Raw genomic sequence first — 24623 nt, forward strand, 5'->3', positions numbered from 1 at the left:
TAGGATTATCCCAATTTTACAAAAGAGGAAAACTAAGGCAAAAATAAATAAAGTGATTTGCCTAAGTTTTCCCAAAAAGTCCGTGGCAGATCTAGGAACAGAACCTAATTCTCATGATGCTTAGTCCTTTGCCTTAGCCACAGAACCATCCTGCCTCCTCAATGCATAATCAGCCACAACATTTTACAAATATTTATGTACTTTCCATAAAAACAATATTTGATCTCATTCATTTCTTAGCCAGACCAGACACCTAGCATTAAAAGATTTCCAAGCTGCATATCTCATCACAGGTGCAGGAATTAGGGGTGCTGAAGTAGTAATAACAATCAAAATACATGGTTTTCTCCTTCAGCATCTGCGCTATAAAAATTCTTACAGCACCACTGGAAAAATTTAAAAGTGGTCTATTTTCTAAAAGTATATCATGCAGAAAAGACGGTTACTCACCTTTGTAACTGTTGTTCTTCGAGATGTGTTGCTCATATCTATTCCAATTAGGTGTGTGCGCGCCGCGTGCATGTTCGTCGGAGACTTTTTACCCAAGCAACACTCGGTGGGCCGGCAGGTCGCCCCCTGGAGTAGCGCCGGTATGGCGCCTGATATATACGCCTGCTGGCCCATCCGCTCCTCAGTTCCTTCTTGCCGGCTACTTCGACAGTGGAGAAGGAGGGCGGGTGTGGAATGGATATGAGCAACACATCTCGAAGAACAACAGTTACAAAGGCGAGTAACCATCTTTTCTTCTTCGAGTGCTTGCTCATATCCATTCCAATCAGGTGATTCCCAAGCCTTATCTAGGCAGTGGGGTTGGAGCGAGACGTTGCAGAATGTAAAACCGCTGCGCCGAAGGCAGCATCATCTCTAGCCTGCTGGACCAGTGCATAGTGTGATGCAAAGGTGTGTACGGAAGACCAGGTGGCCGTGCGGCAGATTTCCTGTATGGGAACATGGGCCAAAAACGCGGCAGATGAGGCTTGAGCCCAAGTAGAATGGGCGGTAAGAGGACCCGTCGGAACATGGGCCAAGTCGTAACATGCCCGAATGCAGGATGTCACCCAGGATGCAATACGCTGGGAGGAGATTGCCATGCCCTTCATGCGTTCTGCCACTGCCACAAATAATTGAGGTGAACGGCGGAAGGGCTTGGTCCTCTCAATGTAGAAGGCGAGAGCCCTTCGGACATCTAAAGAATGGAGCTGTTACTCTCGTCTTGAGGAATGCGGCTTTGGGCAAAAGACTGGCAGGAAGACGTCCTGGTTAACATGAAAGGCAGAGACAACCTTAGGGAGGAATGCCGGGTGTGGTCACAGCTGTACCTTGTCCTTATGGAACACAGTATATGGAGGGTCCACAGTCAGTGCCAGAAGCTCCGAGACTCGTCTAGCCGAGGTGATAGCGACTAGGAAGGCCACTTTCCAGGACAGGTACAGCAGCGAGCATGTGGCTAAAGGTTCAAAAGGGGGCCCCATGAGCCTGGTTAAGACAAGGTTCAGGTCCCAGGTAGGGATAGGCCGTTTGACCTGTGGGTATAGTCGCTCCAAGCCCTTGAGGAATCTTGACACCATAGGGTGGGAAAAAACTGACTTGCCAGCCTCGCCCGGATGGAAGGTGGATATAGCCGCTAGATGTACTCGTAGAGAGGAGATTGCCAATCCCTGCTGCTTGAGAGACCACACATAGTCCAGAATAGTGGGGACTAATATGGAATGTGGAGAATGGCCATGCTGGTTGCACCAGTGGCAGAAGCGCTTCCATTTCGTGAGGTAGGTCGAGCGCGTGGAATGCTTCCTGCTGCCCAGCAACACTTGCTGTACTGTGGCGGAACAGCGCAACTTCGACTGGCTTAACCAGCCAGGAGCCACGCAGGCAGATGGAGGGACTGCAGGTCCGGATGGTGCATCCTGCCGAAGTCTTGCATGATCATATCCGGCCAAAGAGGCAGGGGAATTGGGTCTGCCAGGGACAGGTCGAGCAGCATGGTGTACCAGGGCTGCCTCGGCCAAGCTGGAGCGATCAGGATGAGGCAGGCTCTGTCTCTCTGGAGCTTGATCAGGACTCAGAGGGAAGGGTGGAAAGGTGTAACAAAGACGTCCCGTCCACGGGATCAGGAATGCGTCTGACAGGGAGCCCAGGGAGCGACCCTGTAGAAAGCAGAACACCTGGCATTTCCTGTTCATTCTGGAAGCAAACAGGTCTATGTGGGGAAATCCCCACCTCCGGAAAATCGAATAAAGGACGTCCGGACGGATGGACCATTCATGGGATAGAAAGGATCTACTCAGGTGATCCGCGAGGGTGTTCCGTACTCCCGGGAGAAAGGAGGCCACTAGTTGTATAGAGTGGGCTCTACAAAAGTCCCACAGGCGTATTGCTTCCTGACACAGCGGGGAGGACCGGGTCCCGCCCTGCTTGTTGATGTAATACATGGCCGTTGTGTTGTCTGTGAACACCGCAACACAACGGCCATGTAAATGGCACTGAAACGCTTGGCATGCCAATCGGACGGCTCGCAGCTCGCGCACATTGATGTGGAGCGTCAGTTCCCTTTGCGACCAGAGGCCTTGTGTGCGCAGGAGCCCCAGGTGGGCACCCAGCCCAGCGAGGACGCATCCGTTGTCAGGGACACAGAGGGCTGGGGGGGGTGAAAAGGCAGGCCCGCACACACTTGGGATGATGTCGTCCACCAGCCGAGGGAGCCTAGAACATCCAGTGGAATCATTAGGATTGTGTCTATGGCGTCCCTGCCTGGCAGATAGACCGAAGTGAGCCAGGTCTGCAGCGGGCGCATGCGCAGTCTTGCATGCCTCGTGACGAAGGTGCATGCCGCCATGTGCCCCAGGAGAGCGAGGCAAGTACGAGCAGAAGTGGTCGGAAAGGCTTGCAGACTTTTGACCAGGGAGACTATGGTGTGGAACTGGTGCAGGGGTAAACTGGCTGTCGCAAGGTTGGAGTCCAGCATTGCCCCGATAAACTCTATCCTCTGTGTAGGCACCAGAGTGGACTTGTCGGGGTTGATGGTCAAGCCTAGACTCACAAACAGTTCCCTGATGATGGTGACGTGGCCGAGCACCTGCGCCTCCGAAGTGCCTCGGATAAGCCAATCATCGAGGTAAGGGAAGACGTGAATACGACGACAGCGCAGGGAAGCAGCGACGACCGCCATACATTTGGTGAAGACCCAAAGGGCCGAGGAGAGACCAAAGGGAAGGACAGTAAACTGGTAGTGATCCTGATTTACCACAAAGCGCAGATACCTCCTGTGCGGAGGATAAATTGCAATGTGGAAATATGCGTCCTTCATGTCGAGAGCGGCATACCAATCTCCGGGATCCAGGGAAGGAATGATGGTTCCTAAGGATACCATGCGGAACTTGAACTTTCTGATGAATTTCTTCAGTCCTCGCAGGTCCAGGATGGGTCGGAGGCCCCCTTTTGACTTGGGGATTAAGAAATACCGGGAATAAAAGCCCTTGCCCCGTAACTCCTCTGGCACCTCCTCTATAGCTCTGATGAAAAGGAGCTTGCGAACCTCCTGGATGATAAGTTGCTCATGAGAGGGGTCCCTGAAGAGGGATGAGGAGGGAGGATGGGAGGGGGGTGAAGAAATAAACTGAAGATGGTATCCAAACTCCGCCGTGCGTAGGACCCAACAGTCCGTGGTCAGCTGGGGCCACACCGGAAGGAACGGGTAGAGGCGGTTGAAAAAATGAAGAGGATCCAGGGAGGGGATTGGTATACTGCTCTCGGGAGCACCCTCAAAAGTTTGCTTTAGGTCCCTGCGGTGGTTTGGCGGACCTAGAATTGTTACCCCCTTGAGGTCCCGACTAACGTCTGCGGTTCGGGCGGCCTCGTCGCCGGGCAAGATCCTGTCTCGGTCAAGGCAGGGGGTAAGGGCGCTGGGGTTGTGGGCGGAAGGACTGTCTCTGAGTCTGGGGTATGTGCATTCCCAGTGAACGCATGATAACCCGATTGTCCTTCAGACTCTGTAGTCTGGGATCTGTCTTTTGTGAGAAAAGACCCTGCCCGTTGAATGGCAGGTCTTGGATTGTATACTGTAACTCGGGTGGTAGGCCGGAAGCCTGCAGCCACGATATGCGACGCATGGCTACACCAGATGCAAGAGTTCTGGCTGCCTAATCTGCAGCGTCTAAGGATGCTTGCAGTGTGGTCCTGGTGACCTTCTTCCCCTCCTCTAGGAGAGCTGAAAACTCCTGGCGTGAGTCCTGGGGAACTAATTCAGTGAACTTGCCGACAGCCTCCCAGGTGTTGTAGCTGTATCGGCTCAAGAGGGCCTGCTGGTTCACCACACGGAGCTGAAGGCCTCCCGCAGAATAAATTTTGCGGCCCAGCAAGTCCATGCGTCTGGCTTCTCTGGATTTTGGCGCAGGAGCTTGCTGGCCGTGGCGCTTCCGTTCGTTGACTGATTGTACCACCAACGAGCAGGGGGCAGGGTGCATGTAGAGGTACTCATACCCCTTGGACGGCACCATGTATTTTCGTTCCACTCCTCGGGCTATGGGTGGAATGGAGGCTGGGGACTGCCATATGGTGTCTGCCTTGGCTTGGATGGATTTGATGAAGGGGAGGGCCACCCTGGTCAGTGCTTCTGCTTATAGTATGCTGACCACCGGGTCCTCCACTTCAGGAACTTCCTCTACAGGAAGGTTTATATTTTGGGCAACGCACCGTAGAAGGTCCTATGTGCCCGAAGATCAATCGGCGGGGGCCCCGATGATGATGTGCCCGCTACCGCCTCATCTGGGGAAGAGGAGGAAGACAACCCAGGGATGAGTGGTTCTTGTACAGAAGCCTCCTCCTGAGGGACCTCAGTCTCTGGGACATCCTGCTGTGCAAGGGGATGCGTAGGGTCTTCCTCTGTACCCTAGGGGAGAGGCCGGCTGACTGTGGCCTCTGGTGCACGGTGCTCTGAATGGCTGGAGCGTGCTGGGCCCATTGACTCACCCTGGGCTTGGTAGTAGGCCCAAGGCGTCCAAAAGGACCATTGCGGTGGTCCATGGTCCGGGTGGGCCTATGCATCCAAACCCCAGTAGGAGACGCTGTCCCTGTGTGGGGAGGCGGACGGGTGACGTGATGGCCACAGAGGAGCTGATGTTGACTGGGCCAGGCCTCTGCGCCCATAGAGCTCGCCTCTACACGGTGCCGGTGAGCGGTACCGGGAGCCATGGCGATATCTCGATCGGGACCGGGACCTGCTACCAGCTCGGTGCTGGGAGGTCGACCGGTGCCATGTGTCGTCGTGCCGGGATCGGCTGCGGTAAGAGCGTAGGTGACGCAATCCGGACCGGTGCTGAGAGTACCATGACGGTGACCGGGATCTCGAGCGGTGCAGCGAGTACAACCAGTGCCGTGGGGAATGGTACCGGGACTGCAAGCGGCGCCGGGATCTTGAGCGATTACGAGGTCGAGAGTGGTCTTTAGATCTGGAGCGGGACAGACGGTGCTCAATGGTGCCCAGTGAATGTGGTCGCACCATGGTGGGCTTGCCCAGCGACTGAATAACCCGAACCGGCCATGCCGGGGGTTGGGGCAATTCGGGCTCTGTAAGAGCGATGAGGTCGCGCGCCACGGAGAAGGTCTCCAGTGTGGATGGCGCGACGAGCTCAACCACAGCGCATGCTGGGGAGCTGAGAGGCATCGGACTCAACGGCTCCTGAGAAGCTGGAATCGACGGTGCGGAGATACTCGGTGCCACGGCAGATGATGGTGCCGGGCGGTCCGGTTTGGAAGTATGCTCTGACTGCGGCGTAGTTGTAGGCGCCGCAGGAGCCTTGTGCTTCTTACTCCTTGGTGAGAGGGAGTGGTGCTGGCTGGAATGTTGGGCCGGTGAAGGGTGGGGGAGCGAAGCCCTTGTCGGTGCCGGGCGGTCCGGAGAGGAAGAGACGCTTGGTCCTGGTGCCGGAGTCAGTGCCGAAGATGGAGGAGTCAAAGCTGCCTCCATCAATAGCTGTTTTAAGCGACTGTGCCGTTCCTTCTCTGTCCAGGGTTTAAAAGCCTTGCAGATCCGGCACTTGTCCGCAAGGTGGGACTCGCCTAGGCACCTCAGACAGGAGTCGTGCGGATCTCCTGTGGGCATCGGCCGATGACAGGCCGCACAAGGCTTGAAGCCCGGAGAACCGGGCATGGGCTCCGGTACTGGGGGAAGGAGAAGGGGCGAACCCCCGATCCTCTTTGACTATATACAGAACTATAAAAAACTAACTTTAAATACTAACTAGAACTACAATAAAAGAACTATATACACAATACTATACAAGAGAGTGAAACGCTAGGGAGGTGGAGAACAGCTAGCCGTGCTCCACAGTTCCAACGACCGACACGGGCGGTAAGAAGGAACTGAGGAGCGGATGGTCCAGCAGGGGTATGTATCAGGCGCCATACCAGCGCCACTCCAGGGGGCGACCTGCCGGCCCACCGAGTGTTGCTAGGGTAAAAAGTCTCCGACGAACGTGCACATGGCGCGCGCACACCTAATTGGAATGGATATGAGCAAGCACTCGAAGAAGAACGTCCTGTATTTCACTTCTCAGCTTTACTACTTGGAATGTTTACATTCAAATACTTGTTTCCTAGCCACTAGAAAGCTGCATGTACGTGACAGGACAAAAATCAAAAAGAAAACTATCAGCTCACTAACCTTTCTTTCAGAAACTATAGCTACAAAGAACAACACTTCAGACGTTATCAGGCTCAAGGACACAGAGTTCAGAAGTTCAAAGAAACCAGCAGAAGGACAAGAAACCAACTCTATATGTAAATGATGGGCCTAAAATGGGACTCCAATTATGCAGCTATGAGGTCAAGGGGATGGGGGGGGCGGGTGGAAGAGCAGACCACTAAACCAAAACGGTGCTCCCATGATCTTAACCTGAGATCATGCTAAATGTTGAGACTTAATTCCTAAGGACAGAGAAGGGAATAGGCTCTTCTAGAGCACAAGCAAAGGAAAAGAGAATGTAGCTCTCCTCCTGGAAGGAGACCGGGAATAGAAAAGTACATGAGACAGGCATTCTACGAGATCAAAGTCATCATATGAGGGTTATGGTAGTTGCTGAAATACCAGAGCAGTTTGGCTTTAAAGCAGACAAAGTCAGGTTTTAGGAGAGTAACTCTCCACATCTGAACACCATAATCCAGAACAGTGGTCCTCAAGCTGCATTGCACCGTGACCCCCTTCTGACAACAAAAATTACTATATGACCCCAAGCAGGGGGGACCAAAGCCCAAGTCCACCCAAGACCCACTGTTTCAGGCAGGGAAGCCAAAGTTGCCCCATGGCTTCTGCCCTGGGTGAGGGGCATGTAACTTAAGTCCCCCTGCCCAGGGCTGAAGACCTCAGGCTTTGGCTTCAGTCCTGGGCAGTGGAGCTTGGGCTTCTGTTTCAGCCCCAGGCAGCGGTGCTCGGGCTTTGGCTTTGGCCCTGGGCCCCAGCAAGTCTAACACCAGCCTTGGCGACCCCATTTTTGGGGTCCCAACCCACAGTTTGAGAACCCTTGCAAGAAGGGGGCTTCTTTCACCCAACAGACTAACTGCTAGGCAAATATATTTCCCTGAAAGATGGCTGACCTCCACATCAAGGCTTCTCTTTACGTAGAGAAACAGGGGATTGGATTCATCCCACAGACACATATTCTAGGGGTTAGGATAAGCCACCACCTCTGTATTGTCTGCCCTGAAGAAACACGGAGTTCTCGGTCTAACAGCTTCTGAAAGCTAAAAGCATCTTCCTCACAGCCCTGAGTTCTAACACATTTGTGTGAATTATATGCTCTAGAGAAGACCATTTCATCGGAACATTCTAGATGATTCTCACCTTAAACTACCCAAAAGACTGCCATCTGTGGTCATTATAAACCAACGTGTGTGGTCTAATAGACGCGTCTAAAAAGTACTGGAGCAGAGCATTGGCAAAAGCAATAGGAGACCAGGCCCTGGACAGCACACCATTGCTTGGACCAAAACACAAGGACCTGTCCTGTGAAAAAGACAAAGACAATGCCCCATCTGTTTTGGGCTGACTAGAACCATAGAAGAATAGGCAGAAAGGACCAAATACACAGGTGGTAAAGGAGGAACGGGAACAGTTACTAACCAACCCTACATCCAAGACCATAAGCACCCAAACAGGTGATGCTGAAGCATCTGGCATAGAAGACTTCCTCCTGACACTACAGAACCCAACAACAAGGTACACAGCAATGAAGGAAATTAAAACAGACCCAGTGCCAAGGCACTCAGCCCTGATACATCTGAAAGCTAAGCTCCCAAGGGTCCCTGGCACAGAAAACATTCCTGATATTCAGGAACTGCCCAATGCCAGAGATGTCCTGGCCCTGGGTCAGTCACAGTGTCAGATATTCTCATGGTTCCATTTGTGCCTCATCTTTCTAGGCTCTGAAGAGCCATCACTGCATCTGGGAGCAGAAGTCTCAAAGAGACGAAGGTTTCTGTAATGGACGAACAGGGCAGCAACACAAAACCACCAAGTTTCCGATCAATGTATGTGGCAGTCAGAAAAAAACTGACCCTGAGCCTCAAGGAAACAAATAGGATGTACACACAGCCCAATGGACATTTACCCAGAAACTTCTGAGCTTGCACGCTGAAGTGCAGACATCACCCAGTGTAGGGATCAGTTCAGGCAATGCTCAAAGAAGCCTGTAATAATGGTGGCCACCATAATACATACCAAAATAAGTCCGTTCACCACTAAATATAAAGTCTCACTCACAGTACTATGAGGCCACCTGTATTTGTTTTCACTCACTAACAGCTTCCAAAGAGATAGAACACAAAAGCATTGTTCACCATGCATTCATAATGTAGTAAGGGGGCCCTGTTCTCCCATTTTCATTAAGAATAATGGTAACCAAAGCTAAATAAAGAATAGGTTGTCTCGGGTTGACCACAAAACAAAGACTGTGCGTGTCCATTTGGTACAACTTTTAAGCAATGTTTTTAAATTGTCACATATTCCATCACTCTGCTCAAAAAAGGCAAAGCACTTCACTTAAAACATGAGCTGTTGACTTGCTTGAGAGTAATATGTTTGACTTTATCTCGTGGCCAGCACAGAGCATTTGATGAGTCTCCTGACATTTACAAGACCGTTGTTTTTTTTGAGAAGCTGGCATAGTATAGAATATATTTACAAATGCAGTCCACTTTGTTTGCAACTATAGTTCAAAACCAGCTGGGCCGCCCTGATATGAGTCTCATAAACCAGAACAATTCTAGCAGATCTTTCCTTTCAATTGTAAGATCACCCACGACATCCAGATTTTTACTTCTCCTGACAAAACACCCCTAGATATTGCTGACATCATCAGACTTGGTCAAGAGAAACTGCCTGCTGCTTAAGAGCTCTCATGTCACTCATAATGTTTAATGAAAGGCTTTTTCTTCATGCCTAAGGCTGTAAGAGAATACAGGATTTATACAGCTATAGGAGTAACTGGGGCATAAGATGTGATATACGAGCAATACTTAAGCTAACCTCTGTTCCCACCATAAAACTATCAATCTGACTAAACAGCAAGACCACAATGGATCACTACAATATATCCAGGTAATTGCCAAGACTGCTTTTAAAAGAAGAAGCACAGAAAAACCCACTTAAAAGTACGTCTTCCACCAGCTATATCTTTTCATTATTGAAGTATTTCATTTTAAACACCCAGCCCATGGCCTTTCAAGCCGACACACAAGATCCATCCCTTCCCACACAAATGCAAGACCATCTTATACCAATGTCTAGGACACCCCTCAGTGGCTAAATCCTCCTGTACCCTTCCATAACATGTCCCCAGTTGCCAAAGTCTGCAAGCAGCGCTAGTGTGCAACACCACCTGAGCTGCCAAACCCTCAACCTCTTTTGCCATCTGCCACCAGTCCAATCCCATCCCTAGCCCTTAGCACCATCTACCAGCTCCTCAACACCTGAGAAGCCCCTCAACTTCACAACTTAATATGAGATGCTAACACCTTCTTCCACTCACACATATAGTCTCCTTCCCCTTGACAATATTAAGAAAGGTGTCCCTCACCTGTGACCCGGCTGGCAAGGGGGTTACAAGAAGATCCTGATACTAGTATGTACATTCTGATTCACCGAAGAATCTCACGTGAGGTCTTAAATGAAAGCCAAGCTCATAATGGCACATTTGCATACAGAGTCAGAGAGCTATGAAGTCAACAGGAAGAGCACACAATGAGGGAAGTTGTCATAAACAGGTGGTTAAGGGTTAATGTCTTTTTTACCTGTAAAGGGTTAAAAAGCTCAGTAACCTGGCTGACACCTCACCAGAGGACCAATAGGGGGACAAGATACTTTCAAATCTTGGTGGAGGGAAGTTTTTGTGCTTTTTGTGTTGTTCGTTGTTCGCTCTTGGGGCTAAGAGGGACCGGACGTACAAGCAGACTTTCCCAATCTTTCTGAATCAGTCTTTCATGTTTCAAAATTGTAAGTAATAGCCAGGCAAGGCGGATTAGTCTCATGTTTGTTTTCTTAACTTGTAAATGTGTCTTTTTTCTGGAAGGATTTTTACCTCTGTTTGCTGTAACTTTTAATCTAAGGCTGGGAGGCGGGGGGGAGTCCCTCTGGTCTATATGAATCTGAATACCCTGTCGAGAATTTTCCATCCTGATTTTACAGAGATAATTTTTACTATTTCTTTCTTTAATTAAAAGCTTTCTGTTTAAGAACCTGATTGATTTTTCCTTGTTTTAAGATCCAAGGAGTTTGGATCAGTGAGAAGCCTCTCAAGGCAACCCAGGGAGGGGAAAGTCTGGGAGGAAAAGGAGGGGGATGGTTAATTCCTCTTTGTTTTAAGATCCAAGGAGTTTGGATCTGTGTAAGCCTCTCAAGGCAACCCAGGGAGGGGAGAGTCTAGGACCGGGGGGGAAAGGAGGGGGATGGTTAATTTCTCCTTGTTTTAAGACCCAAGGCGTTCGGGTCTTGGGTTCCTCAGGGAAGGTTTGGGGGGAACAGAAAGTGTGCCAGACACTATATTCTGGCTGGTGGCAGTGTTACCAGATCTAAGCTAGGAATTAAGCTTAGAAGGGTCCATGCAGGTCCCCTACATTTGTACTCTAAAGTTCAAAGTGGGGGAAAAAACCTTGACAGAAGTGAACCTTATCTTGCAATAGGCTTGAAACATTGACTGGACTATATAAATGGGGAACAAAGACATTCCACCATTCTGCACCTAGGGAGAAAACAGACAGCATGTTTACATCCATGAAAACAGAAACTCAACAACCTGGGTTGAAAACACTGCAAAGGACTCGGGGGATAAGATAAATGTCTTTAGACAGAAGCTTAGCCTGTTAAATTAAGTTTAGTCTCTAGAAAGCACGTTATGATTTTGTTTTATATCTAACCTGTTTCGGTTATCCTTACTCACTGTCTCTTGAATCTTTGACAATCAACTTATTGTGGTTTTCACTGTAAATATATCTCAGTGCTGTGGTATTAAGCTGAATCATATAAGCTGGTGTGTACACTATTCCCTTGGGGACAGCAGATGTGGTATTTCTGTGAGTGTTAAGTGGATAAGGGGCTAGACACTACAGGAGATGCTTTGAAGGGGCTCAGGACTGGGATGCATCTATTGTTAACCTGCAAGACAAAGTAAGGGCTTGCAGATTGCTTGAGTGGCTAACAGACCGGTGGTATAAGGGAACTAACACTCAGTTAAACACAAGCAAGCCTCCAAAGGGCTGCAGGGGGTAACAAGGGGACTCTCAGTCCTGAGTATCCCAAGAACCATGGCACCACCCCATTATAGTTTGTTTTTTTTTTAACTTATTCCACTTTAATAGAAAAGGAGCCAGGAAAGATCTTAGGACTACAGGTTGGAGAGTCTCTTCATAGTACTGAGGAAACCTGTACTAGTCTATCTTTAATAGGTAAGTATAAACAGTCAAGTAAGTATAAACTTGATAAGATCAAACCTGAACAGCTCCTGTCAGAGAAAATTGTGCTTCTCTAACCTGCTACAGCTGTGGGTTCTTTATTTTTTAAATCAGGGAAATAGATAAAGGTGACCCAGGGGATCCAATTTACTTGATGTTTCTTTTTAAAGAAAAAAAAGAAAAAAGAAAAGAATAACAAGTGAAAAAGGAGCAAAGTCTTATTGTATAACAATGAAAAATTAATAAATAGGCCAGCATTTCCCAAAAGACTGGGGCATGCCCCCCTCAGGGAATATGAAGGATTGGCTAGGGGAACAGGTAGATCCCTCAATTTTTCTCTAGGGCATGCTGGACTGGCCTCCACCCAAGCACCCTGCACACAGCCCATTCCCTCCACTCCTTTTCAGATACCAGCGACTGTCGCTGGCTGTTCTATAGCACAAGTGGTAGAAGTCTGCTGCAGAGCTGAACATTCATGGCTCATACCCTGCTGAGGATCATGGTAGAGATGATACAGTTGAACAATTGTATCTGTTTACCTTTTTCCTTTCTGTACAACGTGGATAATAAAATCACCCAATATCCCAATGGTGTTGTGCAGATAAACTCATTAACGTTTACAAAGCACACCACTGAGGAACTTAATAATTTTGCACTCAGCACAGACTACACAATGAATGAGGAAGATAAAAAGAAATTTTGATTAATAACCCATTCACTGAATGAGGCAGGGATCCTATGGAAAGATAGTATCTGATCAAGTAATTCAAAAAACTTTGTAATAATGCATTCACACAAGCGAACTAAATTAAGGTTGCATTTCTTAACTTCTGAGTGCCTGCCTTTGCCACCTGAACACTCTTAATGTAGTGTTTGTTTTTATTTACCATATTTTAGCAATTTAAGGCTTAAGTCAAGAGCAAGCTAGTGAAGTTTACTGAACACATTATGTTTAGGCTACTAAAAACCAGTGGGATTATGAGAAATTCCGGATGGCTTTGAACACAGTGGGAGATTGGACAGCACAATGGCAGATGAAAATCCACTTAGATAAGCATAAGTTAATGAATGCTGACAAATGCATTGAGTTTTGCATACACAATACTGTGTCCAAGATAGAGTATAATTTTTGGTCAGATTTTTTTTTTTGATTCAGGAACTTCTATTACTGCCAACTTTGCCCTTCTCCAGAAATTTCCACAACTCATGACATGGAAAAGTTACTGGAGAAAACAGGCTGTTTGCAAACATCACTGACTACCCTGGAGGGCAAAACTGAAGTCCCTGTATGTCCATTTTGGTTATATTTTATTTTGTTAAACCTAGTTTTACAGGTTACTGAGAACAAATATATCTAATCTAACATTTAAAGGTAATTCTTTTTCTCTAAAATAACTAGTACATAATATACTTTTTTCCCCTACTTTTCACATTTTGCCATTAAAAGCAACCACTAGCTACTTGAAAATATGGCATGCTCTAAAATTATTACAGACTATGGCCCAGATGGGACAATGAACTCAATGGGACCATGCACGTGTGTGTTTGCAGTGTTGGGACCTTTCTTCCCCATGGCAAATTCTACTTTGAATAGTCTGTTTACAATGCAAAAGACTAGTGTAAACCCTCACACTGACAGGATTATAACACTTAAAAAAACATTCAAGTAAAAATACTTTGATGCTGAACTATGTAAGAGGAATATACATCAGATAAAATACCTGTTTTGGCAGTGACAAGCTGTAAAACCAATGGTCGCCTTGTTACAATTCCAGATCCTCGTGGAAGAAAATCCCTACAAGAAAAATCAGAATGTAAATAAGGGGAGTATGATCACAACTGAGAAAGTCGGACAATGGAATTTTTACCAATATGGATCATTCCTTTAACAAAAAACAAAAAGACACTACGCCATTGTTACATTCACAGCGGGCACACAGAGAAGTTAGATTAAAAAATAAAATACTTTCTGGAATGTTGCAACATAAAGTCAATGTTATTTCTTAGAATCAAGAACCCCAACACACAAGAGCCAAAATCAGCCAAACATAGAGCAAACAGCTTCTTATGGCAGAACAACACAACTCACCCCACCTTGCTCTAGGTTGGCTCTTTGCAGACTGACTGCTTCATGCCCAGATCACACACTTCTCTACAGAGCCCCCTAGCCTGCAAGTAGGACCAGGAAGCCCCTTAAAAATCTGAAAGGGATAGCTTGTAATTTGAACACAGTTTTCAGCAAACCAAAACCTTCACTTAAAAAAAAATAGTACATAAGGGAGAAACTCTTGTTAAACATAAAAACGTGGTAAACTTAATTTTCATCCAGCTAATCTAATGGATCCCAGGATTTAAAATGCAAGGTCAAAGGAACAGTTCACAAATTAAGGAATCTTTTAGGTATTTTGGATTTTTTTTTTGGCTACTCACTCTGGTTGAAGTGAATTGGACTGATAGTCAAGAGAACTCAGATATAATTCTCATCTTAAAAAGAATTAAATTGCATCTATTTTTCCTCTAACATCTCCACACCCAATCATGAGAATTTTGTCATTCATTGGGAGCGAGTTGAAAGGCTTGCTTTTACGAATGTTTTCAGGGTTAGAGACCCTCATGTGTCTATGCACTCAATACACCTAACCATAACATTTTCAAGGCTCTTCTATGTGTTCTCCCACAGTCTGGCCTTTCCCGCATCCCTTCCCCCCCTTATGCCATGAACCCCTTATACCATAGTTAGTTAATGCCGGTAAAGGACTTGGAACTACAATTCTTTCCATCTTGTTGGCAATTTCCATAGTTCCTCACCTCACTCATGCTGAGCCACCACAGCAATTTCTTACAGTTCAGGGTGCAGAACTAAGGAATGGGGCATTTCCCTTATTTTAAGAGAAGCAGAATCACATTCGCTTACCTAGCTTTGCTCTCCTTGGTCTTCTAAGAATCATGCAGAAAACTTCCCCCCTTTCTCAAGATATTTTAAACTCTGATACCTACAGGTTGACTCACGGGCTCTGCCCTACTGAAAACACTCTACACTCAGAGGACCCAGAACACACTATAATTTCCTTTCAAGAGTGGGAAGCAAGAGCTCCTCTAGATCTCTAATTCCATTTTAAAATGTTTGTGAATGACTATATATATATATATATAAAAAAAAAAGATTATTCTAGAGTAAATAACGGACAAGTAAACCCCATCACTCACATCCCCCAGCGCTCGGGGGGGGGGGCCTCTGTGAGAGTGGCTTCTGAAAGAGGACATCTTCAAAGAAGTAGAATCCCAAAGTAAGTAGGTTATCTTCTTTCTAAAAAGACCATCTGTGAAGGATTCTCACTCCTGAAGAGTGACTAGCTTGACAGATGTCCCACAGTGAAGAGTATAATGATAAACACTGACTGGCACAAGGTCAGCACTGCATGTACCAAAAAGTTTGTATTTATTTGTTGTTTTTAGAGTTGGAAGTAAAATACCTCCCTACAAAAGGGCTGGCCACAATCTGGGTGCCTCTGCTGGACAGGAAAACCTCTGCTACGTTCTACTCCTGTTTTCCCCTTCATCAGGGCTCCTTCAACAAACTCCGGTCTCTCTTTCAATCACAGCCCTTCTTAGGGGGTTGGGTTTTCCATTAAATTAACGAAGTTTTCAAATAAACATGAACAATCTTCCACCCAGATTTAAGCTGTGCTTAGCTTCTAGTTCCTAAGGAACTGTCCCATCCTGAGGGACCATGCCTGAAGACCCGCTTTCCCTGCAACTTCCTGCTGCAGTTCCCTCACTGCCGCTTCCTGCTGCCTTTTACCCTGGGATCGTCTGATTCAACCCAGGTGTGGTATGTCCTGTAATCAGGGCTGGTTTAGGCCAACCCATAGGCAAGCCAAAATCATGAGGCTTAAGGAACATCCAGACAAAAGACCTCTCCAAACTTTTGGCCAGTTACATATATAGGACACACTTACGCACAAAAAGATTGAAGCGTGTGGGACAGCACTCCCTTACTTCAAGGCAAATTCTGCAGAACAACATAGTAACTCTTCTTCACAGTAGATGAATCTAAGGGCTTGTCTACACTACGCAGCTTTTAGTGATAAGGCTGTGTCAACATAGCCTTGTCGCTAAAAGTCAGCAGGTGTGAACGCTCTCTGTCAGCACTTTTGCTGACAAAATATTTCTATCCCCACGAGCGGCGTTAGCTTTGTCAGCAGGAGAGCGCTCCTGCCGACAAAGCCGCGTTCACTCTGCCACTTGTATTGGCAAAACTTGGGGGGGGGGCTTTTTTAAGTACTCATGAAAGAAAAAAGTTTCGTCACAATGTCATACCATAGACAAGCCCTAAGGAACAGAGCTTTGCCAAGAATATGGCATATACAAGCCTGCTTCATACAGGACTATGATTGAAACATCGCTGAGACAAGCAGCAGAAGCTTCCCTGCCTTGTATCATACACGTCATGACATGACTTAACTGCAAACCATTCAGTATTAAAACATGTAGTCAGTCATTAAGATATGGATCCCCTCGGGACATCATTGCCCAAGCAACATGTGTTAAAAGAAACAAAGCATGGGTGGGCGTTAAGGTCTTTAGTCCACTTCAAGTACAACACCATGGAGTTGTCAACAAGTGTGTGAAAAGAACCTCCCCGGGATGAGCATGTGGGCATTGGTGTAATATTGATGAGAGAGTCATTATGGAGGAACACCACTGCCACTTTGGAAAGGAATCTGAAAAAGTGATTCTTCCGCCAGTCTGAAGCATTGCTTGCTTTTTAGGTTGAAAAGACTGCCACCAGGAAACGGTATGCCATTTACAAGAACCTGAGTGAACAGACGGTTATTAGCTGGAAAGTAGCATTCACCAGCTCTGTCCAAAGTAGGGTATTCCATGAAACCTAACTTGGATTTTAAAAAATGTCCAAAAGCAGGCATACTTGGGAACAAAGGGCTGCAGAGACACTTGTCCACATATGACTCAGGTTCACTTGTTGACTATTTTGTCCTTTTACAGTGGAGTAGAATCTGCCTTTGGATTGCGTTCAACCGGACAAGCAGTGTAGGACCCTTATAAGGTATTCAAAGAGATCCATAAGAGCTTGAGCTCATCACACCAAATGCTTCTTCCATGTCCAATCACAGGTCTTTCGGGTGAAAGAGGAGACACTCACCCCAGACCTAGCAATAATACACTAAGGAAAAGGGTCCTTTAATACACCTAACCATAAAATTTTCAAGGCTCCTCTATGGCCTTGGCTACACTGGCACTTTACAGTGCTGCAACTTTCTTGCTCAGGGGTGTGAAAAAACACACCCCTGAGCACAAGTTACAGCGCTGCAAAGCGCCAGTGTAAACAGTGCCCCAGCGCTGGGAGCGCGGCTCCCAGCACTGCAAGCTAATCCCCACGGGGAGGTGGAGTACCTGCAGAGCTGGGAGAGCTCTCTCCCAGTGCTGGCGCTGCGACCACACTCCCACTTCAAAGCGCTGCCGTGGGAGCGCTCCCGCAGTAGAGCTTTGGAGTTTCAAGTGTAGCCAAGCCCTATATGTAGTGTCCTCCAAATTCACTAGGACAAACTACCCCTTAATGAACAGAAAGCCTTGGCATCTCTAAACCTTCTCAATTGATGCTGAGAGGTGCAAGGAGGAAGAGCCCATTAAAGTGCCAGATGCATTCGTACTCTCAAGGTTCAGCTGGCACAATGATTTTTCAACTCAGCAAGAGGAGTCCCTCTTAAGAAGGGAAAAGAATGACAGAGAGGTTCTTTTGCCTTAAACTGGCAGAAGCAGCCTTACTGTGCCAAGTCCATCTCATGTGGTATCCTCTTTATGTACCAAGAAATGTTTCCATACGCAACAATATACATAGTACCAATTCCTTCCAAGTTAGAGTCCCTCCTGTGGTTTACTGTAGCAATACTACGCTTATAACTGAGACAGCATTCATTTTATGTCCCTGAAGTTAGGATCTCTGGGAAACGCTGATCTGAAGCGTCATTTTGGCATCAGAGTTAGAATCCACTGAAATTAATGAGGCAGGTCATATCTCAGAGTTATTGTTTCAGGCTCTCTGCAAACTCAGCTCAACATTGCTGCATCGTTACACTCAGGACACATTACAAAGGTGTTTTCTCCTATCTGATATCATTTACTTGTTGTGATAGGCCCTAACTTAAAAAAAAAAAAAAGTTGTGACTTTTAAGAACAACTGAAAGACCTGTTGGCAGCTCCATTCACCACTCTGGCTAGACCTTCACACTCCACCTCTGGGAAATGCTTACATAAACAAAGAAATAATATCCATCTCTAGGTAAAATGCAAGTACTGGAGACCCATCTTCACATGTATATCTATTAGAATAGACTGTGCAAACGAATGCCCGCACCCTCTAATAAAAAGACAGCACATTCAAACAAACACCAGTTCATTGGATTGCCTAGCCAAATGTGTACCCTGCAGGCAAAAGCACAGTCAATTAGATGCTTAACTTTCCCTTCATTTAATAAAAAACAGCATAATTCAATACAAATGCAGCACATTAATACATAGATATCACAGATTTTTTAAAGTTGCAGTGATTAGTTATATAATATCTTAGACAATAACTATTTACAAAAATCAGTGTAGCTCAAAAGCTTGTCTCAATGTCACAGATACTGATCTAAGTTAATATGTTCTAGTGCCATGGTTCTCAACCAGGGGCCCCTGGGAGGCCGTGAGCTAGTTTCAAGGGATCTACCAAGCATGGCTGGTGTTAGACTCACTAGAGCCAGGGCAGAAAACTGAAGCCCCACCATGCAGGACTGCAGCCGGGGGGCCTGAGTTCTAGCATCTGGGCTGAAGCCTGAGAAACTTAGTTTCATGGTGCCCCTTATGGTGTGGATCCCCGGGCAAATGTCCTGCTTCCTACCCCTTAATGCCAGCCATAGCTTTTATATGCAGAAAAACAATTATTGTGGTACAGGTGGGCCATGGAGTTTTTACAGCATGTTGGAGGGGCCTCAGAAAAAGGTTGAGAATCCCTGTTCTAGTGGGCTCATAAAGCTCTTTTGCTTTATACGATTAATATACAGTTTCATATCCATCAGAGAATAGTATTTTTATGTGCCTTTTTTTCTCTGCTTCTCAAAAGAGGTGCTACAAAAAGGAAATTGAATTTCCAGATATACAGTACTGTATGTGTCTGATTTGTGACATACTTTCTCTCACATTTGGGGAAGGGAAATAGCAAGATATCATATTCAGATTTCTGTGGAAGAATGTGCGACACTTTGGGATAAACTCTGCAAAAGTACATAATCTAAAAGGAAGATACAGTATATCTCTTTCCACAGAGAGGTCTACTAGCTCATGTAGTAAGATGAGGCCCTGAAACATAAACCCTTACATCAGAGGCCTGGTATGAGGCCTAATGCCTGAATTAAAGTAAAGGTCAAGGCTTTGCTAACATAAAGCAAAGTTAAACTGTGAGCCAGAGGCAGACCCTGTTCACAGAAGCTGGCAAGGAAAGGGGAGATGTTGCAAAAATACACACACCTAAAAAGGTACCAGAACACTCCGATACTTGCACATTCCACACACATAACAAGGAAAAGTTTGACCCATCCTAAAGACAGGGGCAAAAGGGTAATATGATGCATAGAGTTGTTTTGTTAAAACCAACATGTACTAAGTGAGAGGCGGCATCTTACTGCGTAGAGGGGCTGTACCTTGCTACGTAGAGGGGTTGCATCTCAATATGTCAGGAGTGATGTGTAACTTGTTTGTACCTGTGTATAAGAATACAACCCCGGGGCGGTGTCTTTGTCTGGCCTAGCGAGCAGTGGAGTGTCCCGCCACTGACTGAGCAGTGTCCATTGTCAGGGGGCACATATTCGTAGTATGTCCTGTAGAATCTGCTAGAAACTATTACTGTGCTTCATTTGACAATAAACCTGGCCGGGTGCCTTCATAACTTATCAGAGTCTGTGGTCATTGGGGGTTCTCTCAGAGTCTGCTGTGCCAGTGATCTGCAGAGCTGGGGCAGCACACAAGAGGGAACAAACACACACACACACACACACACAGAGCTGACTGTTATCAACATAGAATAGAGCAGAGCACCACACTGGTGGCGTCTGACAACAGTTCAGACACCCATCTGGTTGAACTGTTACTAAAAAATGGTCCCTTCACAGAAAGGAAATACCATAGGATTGAATCAAAATTCAACAGATTCCTCTGGTAGAGCCTAAAGGAGGCTAGTCCTCAAGTTTCCAGGTGGCACATCTGTAGATTTGAAGATAGTGATTTTCTGAAACTTTTGATCAGTATGTGAAGCTATGCTGTAGTTTGGCATAACTAAAAGAATGGGTTTGAAAGAAGACATCTGACCCCTTAGAGTGGAAATAGCTAGGCCTGGTTGCAGACCATCCTAAAGAATATGCACTAAGAGAACATTATTCTTCGGTAATTGTTTGTTGTAATCTTCTCTTCTCTCATCATATGCAGATATAGCATTTTCACATAGTATAATCACTCCACCTATCAGAAAAACAGGATTTAACATCATCTCACAGAACAAAGAGAAAATATAATTTCCAAGCACGAAAAGGAATAGGAGGGGAGAGGACTACAAACCAAAATAAATTACCTCTATCATCCTCTGTACAGTGTGTAGGCAGTGTACATAGCATGCACTGGTATCCCAGAGGGGATACCTACAGAGGAGCTTGGAGCACCAACCAGACAAACATAGATTCTAAGGACAGAAAGGACCGCTGTGATAAACTGAGCTGACCTCCTGTATAGCACAGGCCATAGGTAGAAATAGCAGACTACTGAGTTTGGATCTCCCAAGTCCCAGGCAAGCCCCCTAACCACTAGACCTCTCCATACAGTGAAAGATCAGAATATCTCCCCAGACAATGCTGAGAATTAGATGGCAACAATGTAAAACATAGATAACACACATCTCAACCCAGACCTGTATGCTGTGGTAAACTGGACTTAAATACTGCAGTACTGTCATGTGGCATGATCGAAAGTCATCCTCACAACCACAAGAAAGACACTTTACAAGTTTAGGATTTAAGCTTCTTTGCTTCATAATAGGACAACAGAATATAACGCTAGTGTCTTTCCCCTACTGCAGCCTTCAAAACAAGGAGTTCTTTGGACTTCCAAATGCTGCATGAATGAAAGAGATATAACTTCAGAGCTCTTTTCGCATCAAGAGAAAGAAATTTCCTTCGTTGCTAAGTAAACAGTTCTCAGTAAAATAATGAGTACATTCATATGACGTTCTGAATTAACTTTAGGAACAAAAATTCTAAGGGAAGGCAAATTCACCACCTGGCAAGGAAAGAACTATAAATAAGGTGGGGAGATAGATGCTCAGGGATTTCTGTTCTTGTCATGCTCTTGTAGCAGATACAGACTAACTACAGAGCTTACTTCTGAGCAAGATACTCTCCAGATGTGCTCATAAGAAGATCATTTAATGCACTGCTAGTGGGGCTGAGGTTAGTTTAAATATGGTATTTAAACAGTGCCAGCTAGTGGCTGAACAATATAATATGATTTAGCTTTCCATTAGATCTTCCCCTTCAAGTTCTACATTCCTACCATTCGCAAAATTTACACTATCAGGATATCTTTGAAGTTCAGTATGTATCAGTCCTTTAAGTGTCTCTGAATCATACTGGTTTTCTAATTACACAACGCAAAACATGTAACAACTCAGTCATCTCGCTGTCCATTAGTTGCAACAACAAATTGTGGTCGATTTGGAATCGTCTTCTTCTGCATTTGCCATCTGTGGAGTTTTCTCTATTGATTGTTCTTTCTGAGGAACAAACCATAGATGTTGACAGTTTCTGCAGAACTCTCCACTCTCAGTCTCGATCACATATGATCTGGGAGCTGATTTCTTTTTCTTTATGACAGCTCCAGTTGTCCACCCTTTTTTTCCATCCACTTTGACTTGAATATGGGCACCAGGTTCCAGATCCGGCAGCTCTCTAAGTGATATCTGCTATAAAAGTGTACATAAGTTCTTTTTCAACCAGTCTGGCTACTATCTTCATGTCTAGCCACTTAATAGATAGATGATTTTCCAGAGCTGGTTCTGAGTAGTCTTCCCATCAGAAGTTGTGCTGGACTATATCCAGTAGCCACAACTGATGTTGATCTGTAAGCTCAGAAGAGGAAGGAATGGATCTTCCTGCTGTATGGTTTTCTTAGCTGTCTGGACAGCTCTCTCAGTCTCTCCATTCACTTGTAGGTAATCTGGGAAAATGGTATTTTATTCGGAATTATTTAAATTCTGCTGCAAATTGTGATCTGTCCATCACTAGCTGTTCTGGATTACCGAAGTGAGCAAAAGTGCACTTTGGTTGCTTGATAACATGGCAACATGTTAAGTCTTTCAAGTATATTTATCTTTATACCTGAGAAAATAGTACACTACAACCAGATAACGATGTCCTCTGAATTTGCATAAATCTGCAGCTAGTCTCTTCCGAGGTCTGTCTGGTAGAGGTGTTCTTAATAAAAGTTATTTGTGTGTGTTGATCTGTTAGTTCTGCAACTTTCATGTGAAGATATTTTATAGTTTATGTCCTTGCTGATGCCCAGCCCTCACATTGACTGATTGGCCCGTTCACAGCATTTAGTTAATCCTTAATGTCCTTCATGGATTAGGTTTGGGATTTCTCCTGTTGTTTCACTTGCAATTATAATGCAATCACTTTTTGATCATGAGTCCATTTGACTCACTTAATTGTCCATGTACCACAAAGTAGCCTCTTGTCACTTCCTTAGTGTCCTTTCAATACCAGCCAGTCCTAGGATAACATGGAACTTCTTCATGTTGCATGTCTATCAGGGTTGCTTTTTGTAGCTGATATAGTCTTTTTTCTTACACCAGTCTGTATGTGTCCACAGCATCCATGTATGCCTTTAAGTCATCTTCAAGCTCACGAGTAGCTGAGTGCGATGCTGGGCTCCATGACAAAGCGTCTACAACTACCAGATTTTTCCCAGAACATATTTAGCAATTGGATTAATTCGCATTAACCTTATCAACAGACATTGGCATCTCAGTGGTGCTTAATCCAGGTCTTTTCCACTGATGAGGCTTACAAGCAGTTTATGGTCAGTTATCAGTATAAACGAACACAATCCACACAGATATTTTTGAAAGTTCTCACATGCCCATTCGCTTGCCAGGCACTCCTTTTCAATCTGTGCATATTGTTTTTTTGCATCTGTAAGTGTGAGAGAGCAAAATGCAATTGGTTTCCACTCAGTCATGTTGTTGCAACAATACATCACGTAGGCCATAGCTGTTTGCATATGTACTGACCATCATGGGTTTCTTCACATCATAGTACTTGAGAACTGGAGATGCTGAGATCATTTCTTTTACCTTTTTTAAAACAATTGCTTGATTAAGCAACCATAGCCAAGATGTGCTGGACTTTACCAGTTCATTCCGTGTCACTGTGGAAAGGTATCAACCAAGATAATTTAACATCCCTGATACATATCTCAGTTCTGGTACTTTCATTGGTGCATTCAATGCTTTTACTTCCTAAGGGCTAGGACTGATTCCACCTTTGTTTGTCTGTCTAAAACCTTGATTTGGGATAGGCGGAAAAGATACATTTCCTTGTTTAACTTCAGTCCAGAGTGTATGATTAGGCGTGGAACTTCGTTGTGGGTTTTGTTGAGTTCTTCCATCAAAGACGTATCAAAATATCATTCAGGAAACAACAACTCCATCTGCGTTCGTTAACAGTTCGGTCATCTTTCTTTGGAAATTTTCAGGTGCGCTGGTGATCCCAAAAGGTAATCTTTGAAAGCAAAAGCTCCCAAAGTTTGTGAAAATGTAGTCAATTGAACATTTTCTTTGGCTAAAGGAATTTGCCAGAATCTGCTTGAGGTGTCCAGCCTAGAGAATACTGTAGCTTCTTTCACTTTGGGGAGACAGTCATCCAGTGTTGGAAAGATATATGTTGGCACAGAGATTTTCTCAATTATGCCAATTCACTCCATTGTCTTTAATTCAGTTTCCCCTTTATGAAGTAATGGGATAAGAATCCAGCAAGGTGTAATATACACTATATGGTTCAACATTGTCTCAATGTTATTTGTATGGGTTCTCCTTTCAAAAGTCCACTATCACCAAATATTCCATCAAGCTCTTCTACCTTTCTCATTAGCCACATTGCACCTGAGAAGGCTGTTGACCTGTGGTCTTTTGATCACATGCACTCTGAATGCACAGCTTTTGTTTTTGTAAGTTGCTGCTGTGGTGGAGCAACATTCAGTTCAGAACGCCTCCAGAACTGTCAGAGCTGTTTCAGGAGATATCAGCTCCAGAAGGAGCTGAAGGTAATAGCAAGTCCCTTTTGAGATGACTGTGAGGTTTGCACCCAAGACAATTTTAAAGCCAACAGCCTTTCCACAAATGTTCAATTTCACTCTCCAGGAGGGCTGTCATAGATCCCAGAAAAAATGGTCCTTGATTGTCTGTAACATAGGTCAATTCCCTGACTGCTTTGGTGCAGAAAACAGCTACAAATTTCCATATTTTGTGCATTTATTACATCATGTGCCCTGGCAAAACATGCATCATCTCATGGGATATTACTTTTTCCACACCTTGTGCATGTAGGCTGGAATTTGTTCCTCACAGCCTGAGAGTTCTC

General features: G+C 45.5%; 1 protein-coding gene across 8 annotated transcripts in view; it reads right to left on the minus strand.

Moving 5' to 3' along the window:
* Positions 1 to 24623, minus strand: part of DNM3 (dynamin 3) — a 369829-nt gene that overhangs the window by 313025 nt on the left and 32181 nt on the right. For all 8 annotated transcript variants that reach the window (XM_030572453.1, XM_030572454.1, XM_030572452.1 and 5 more), the window contains exon 2: positions 13659 to 13732. In XM_030572453.1, the coding sequence (XP_030428313.1) occupies positions 13659 to 13732 (74 nt within the window). The remainder of the gene's footprint in view (positions 1 to 13658; positions 13733 to 24623) is intronic.

Source organism: Gopherus evgoodei, chromosome 8 (assembly GCF_007399415.2).
Source record: "Gopherus evgoodei ecotype Sinaloan lineage chromosome 8, rGopEvg1_v1.p, whole genome shotgun sequence".
Classification (NCBI taxonomy): Eukaryota; Metazoa; Chordata; order Testudines; family Testudinidae; genus Gopherus; species Gopherus evgoodei.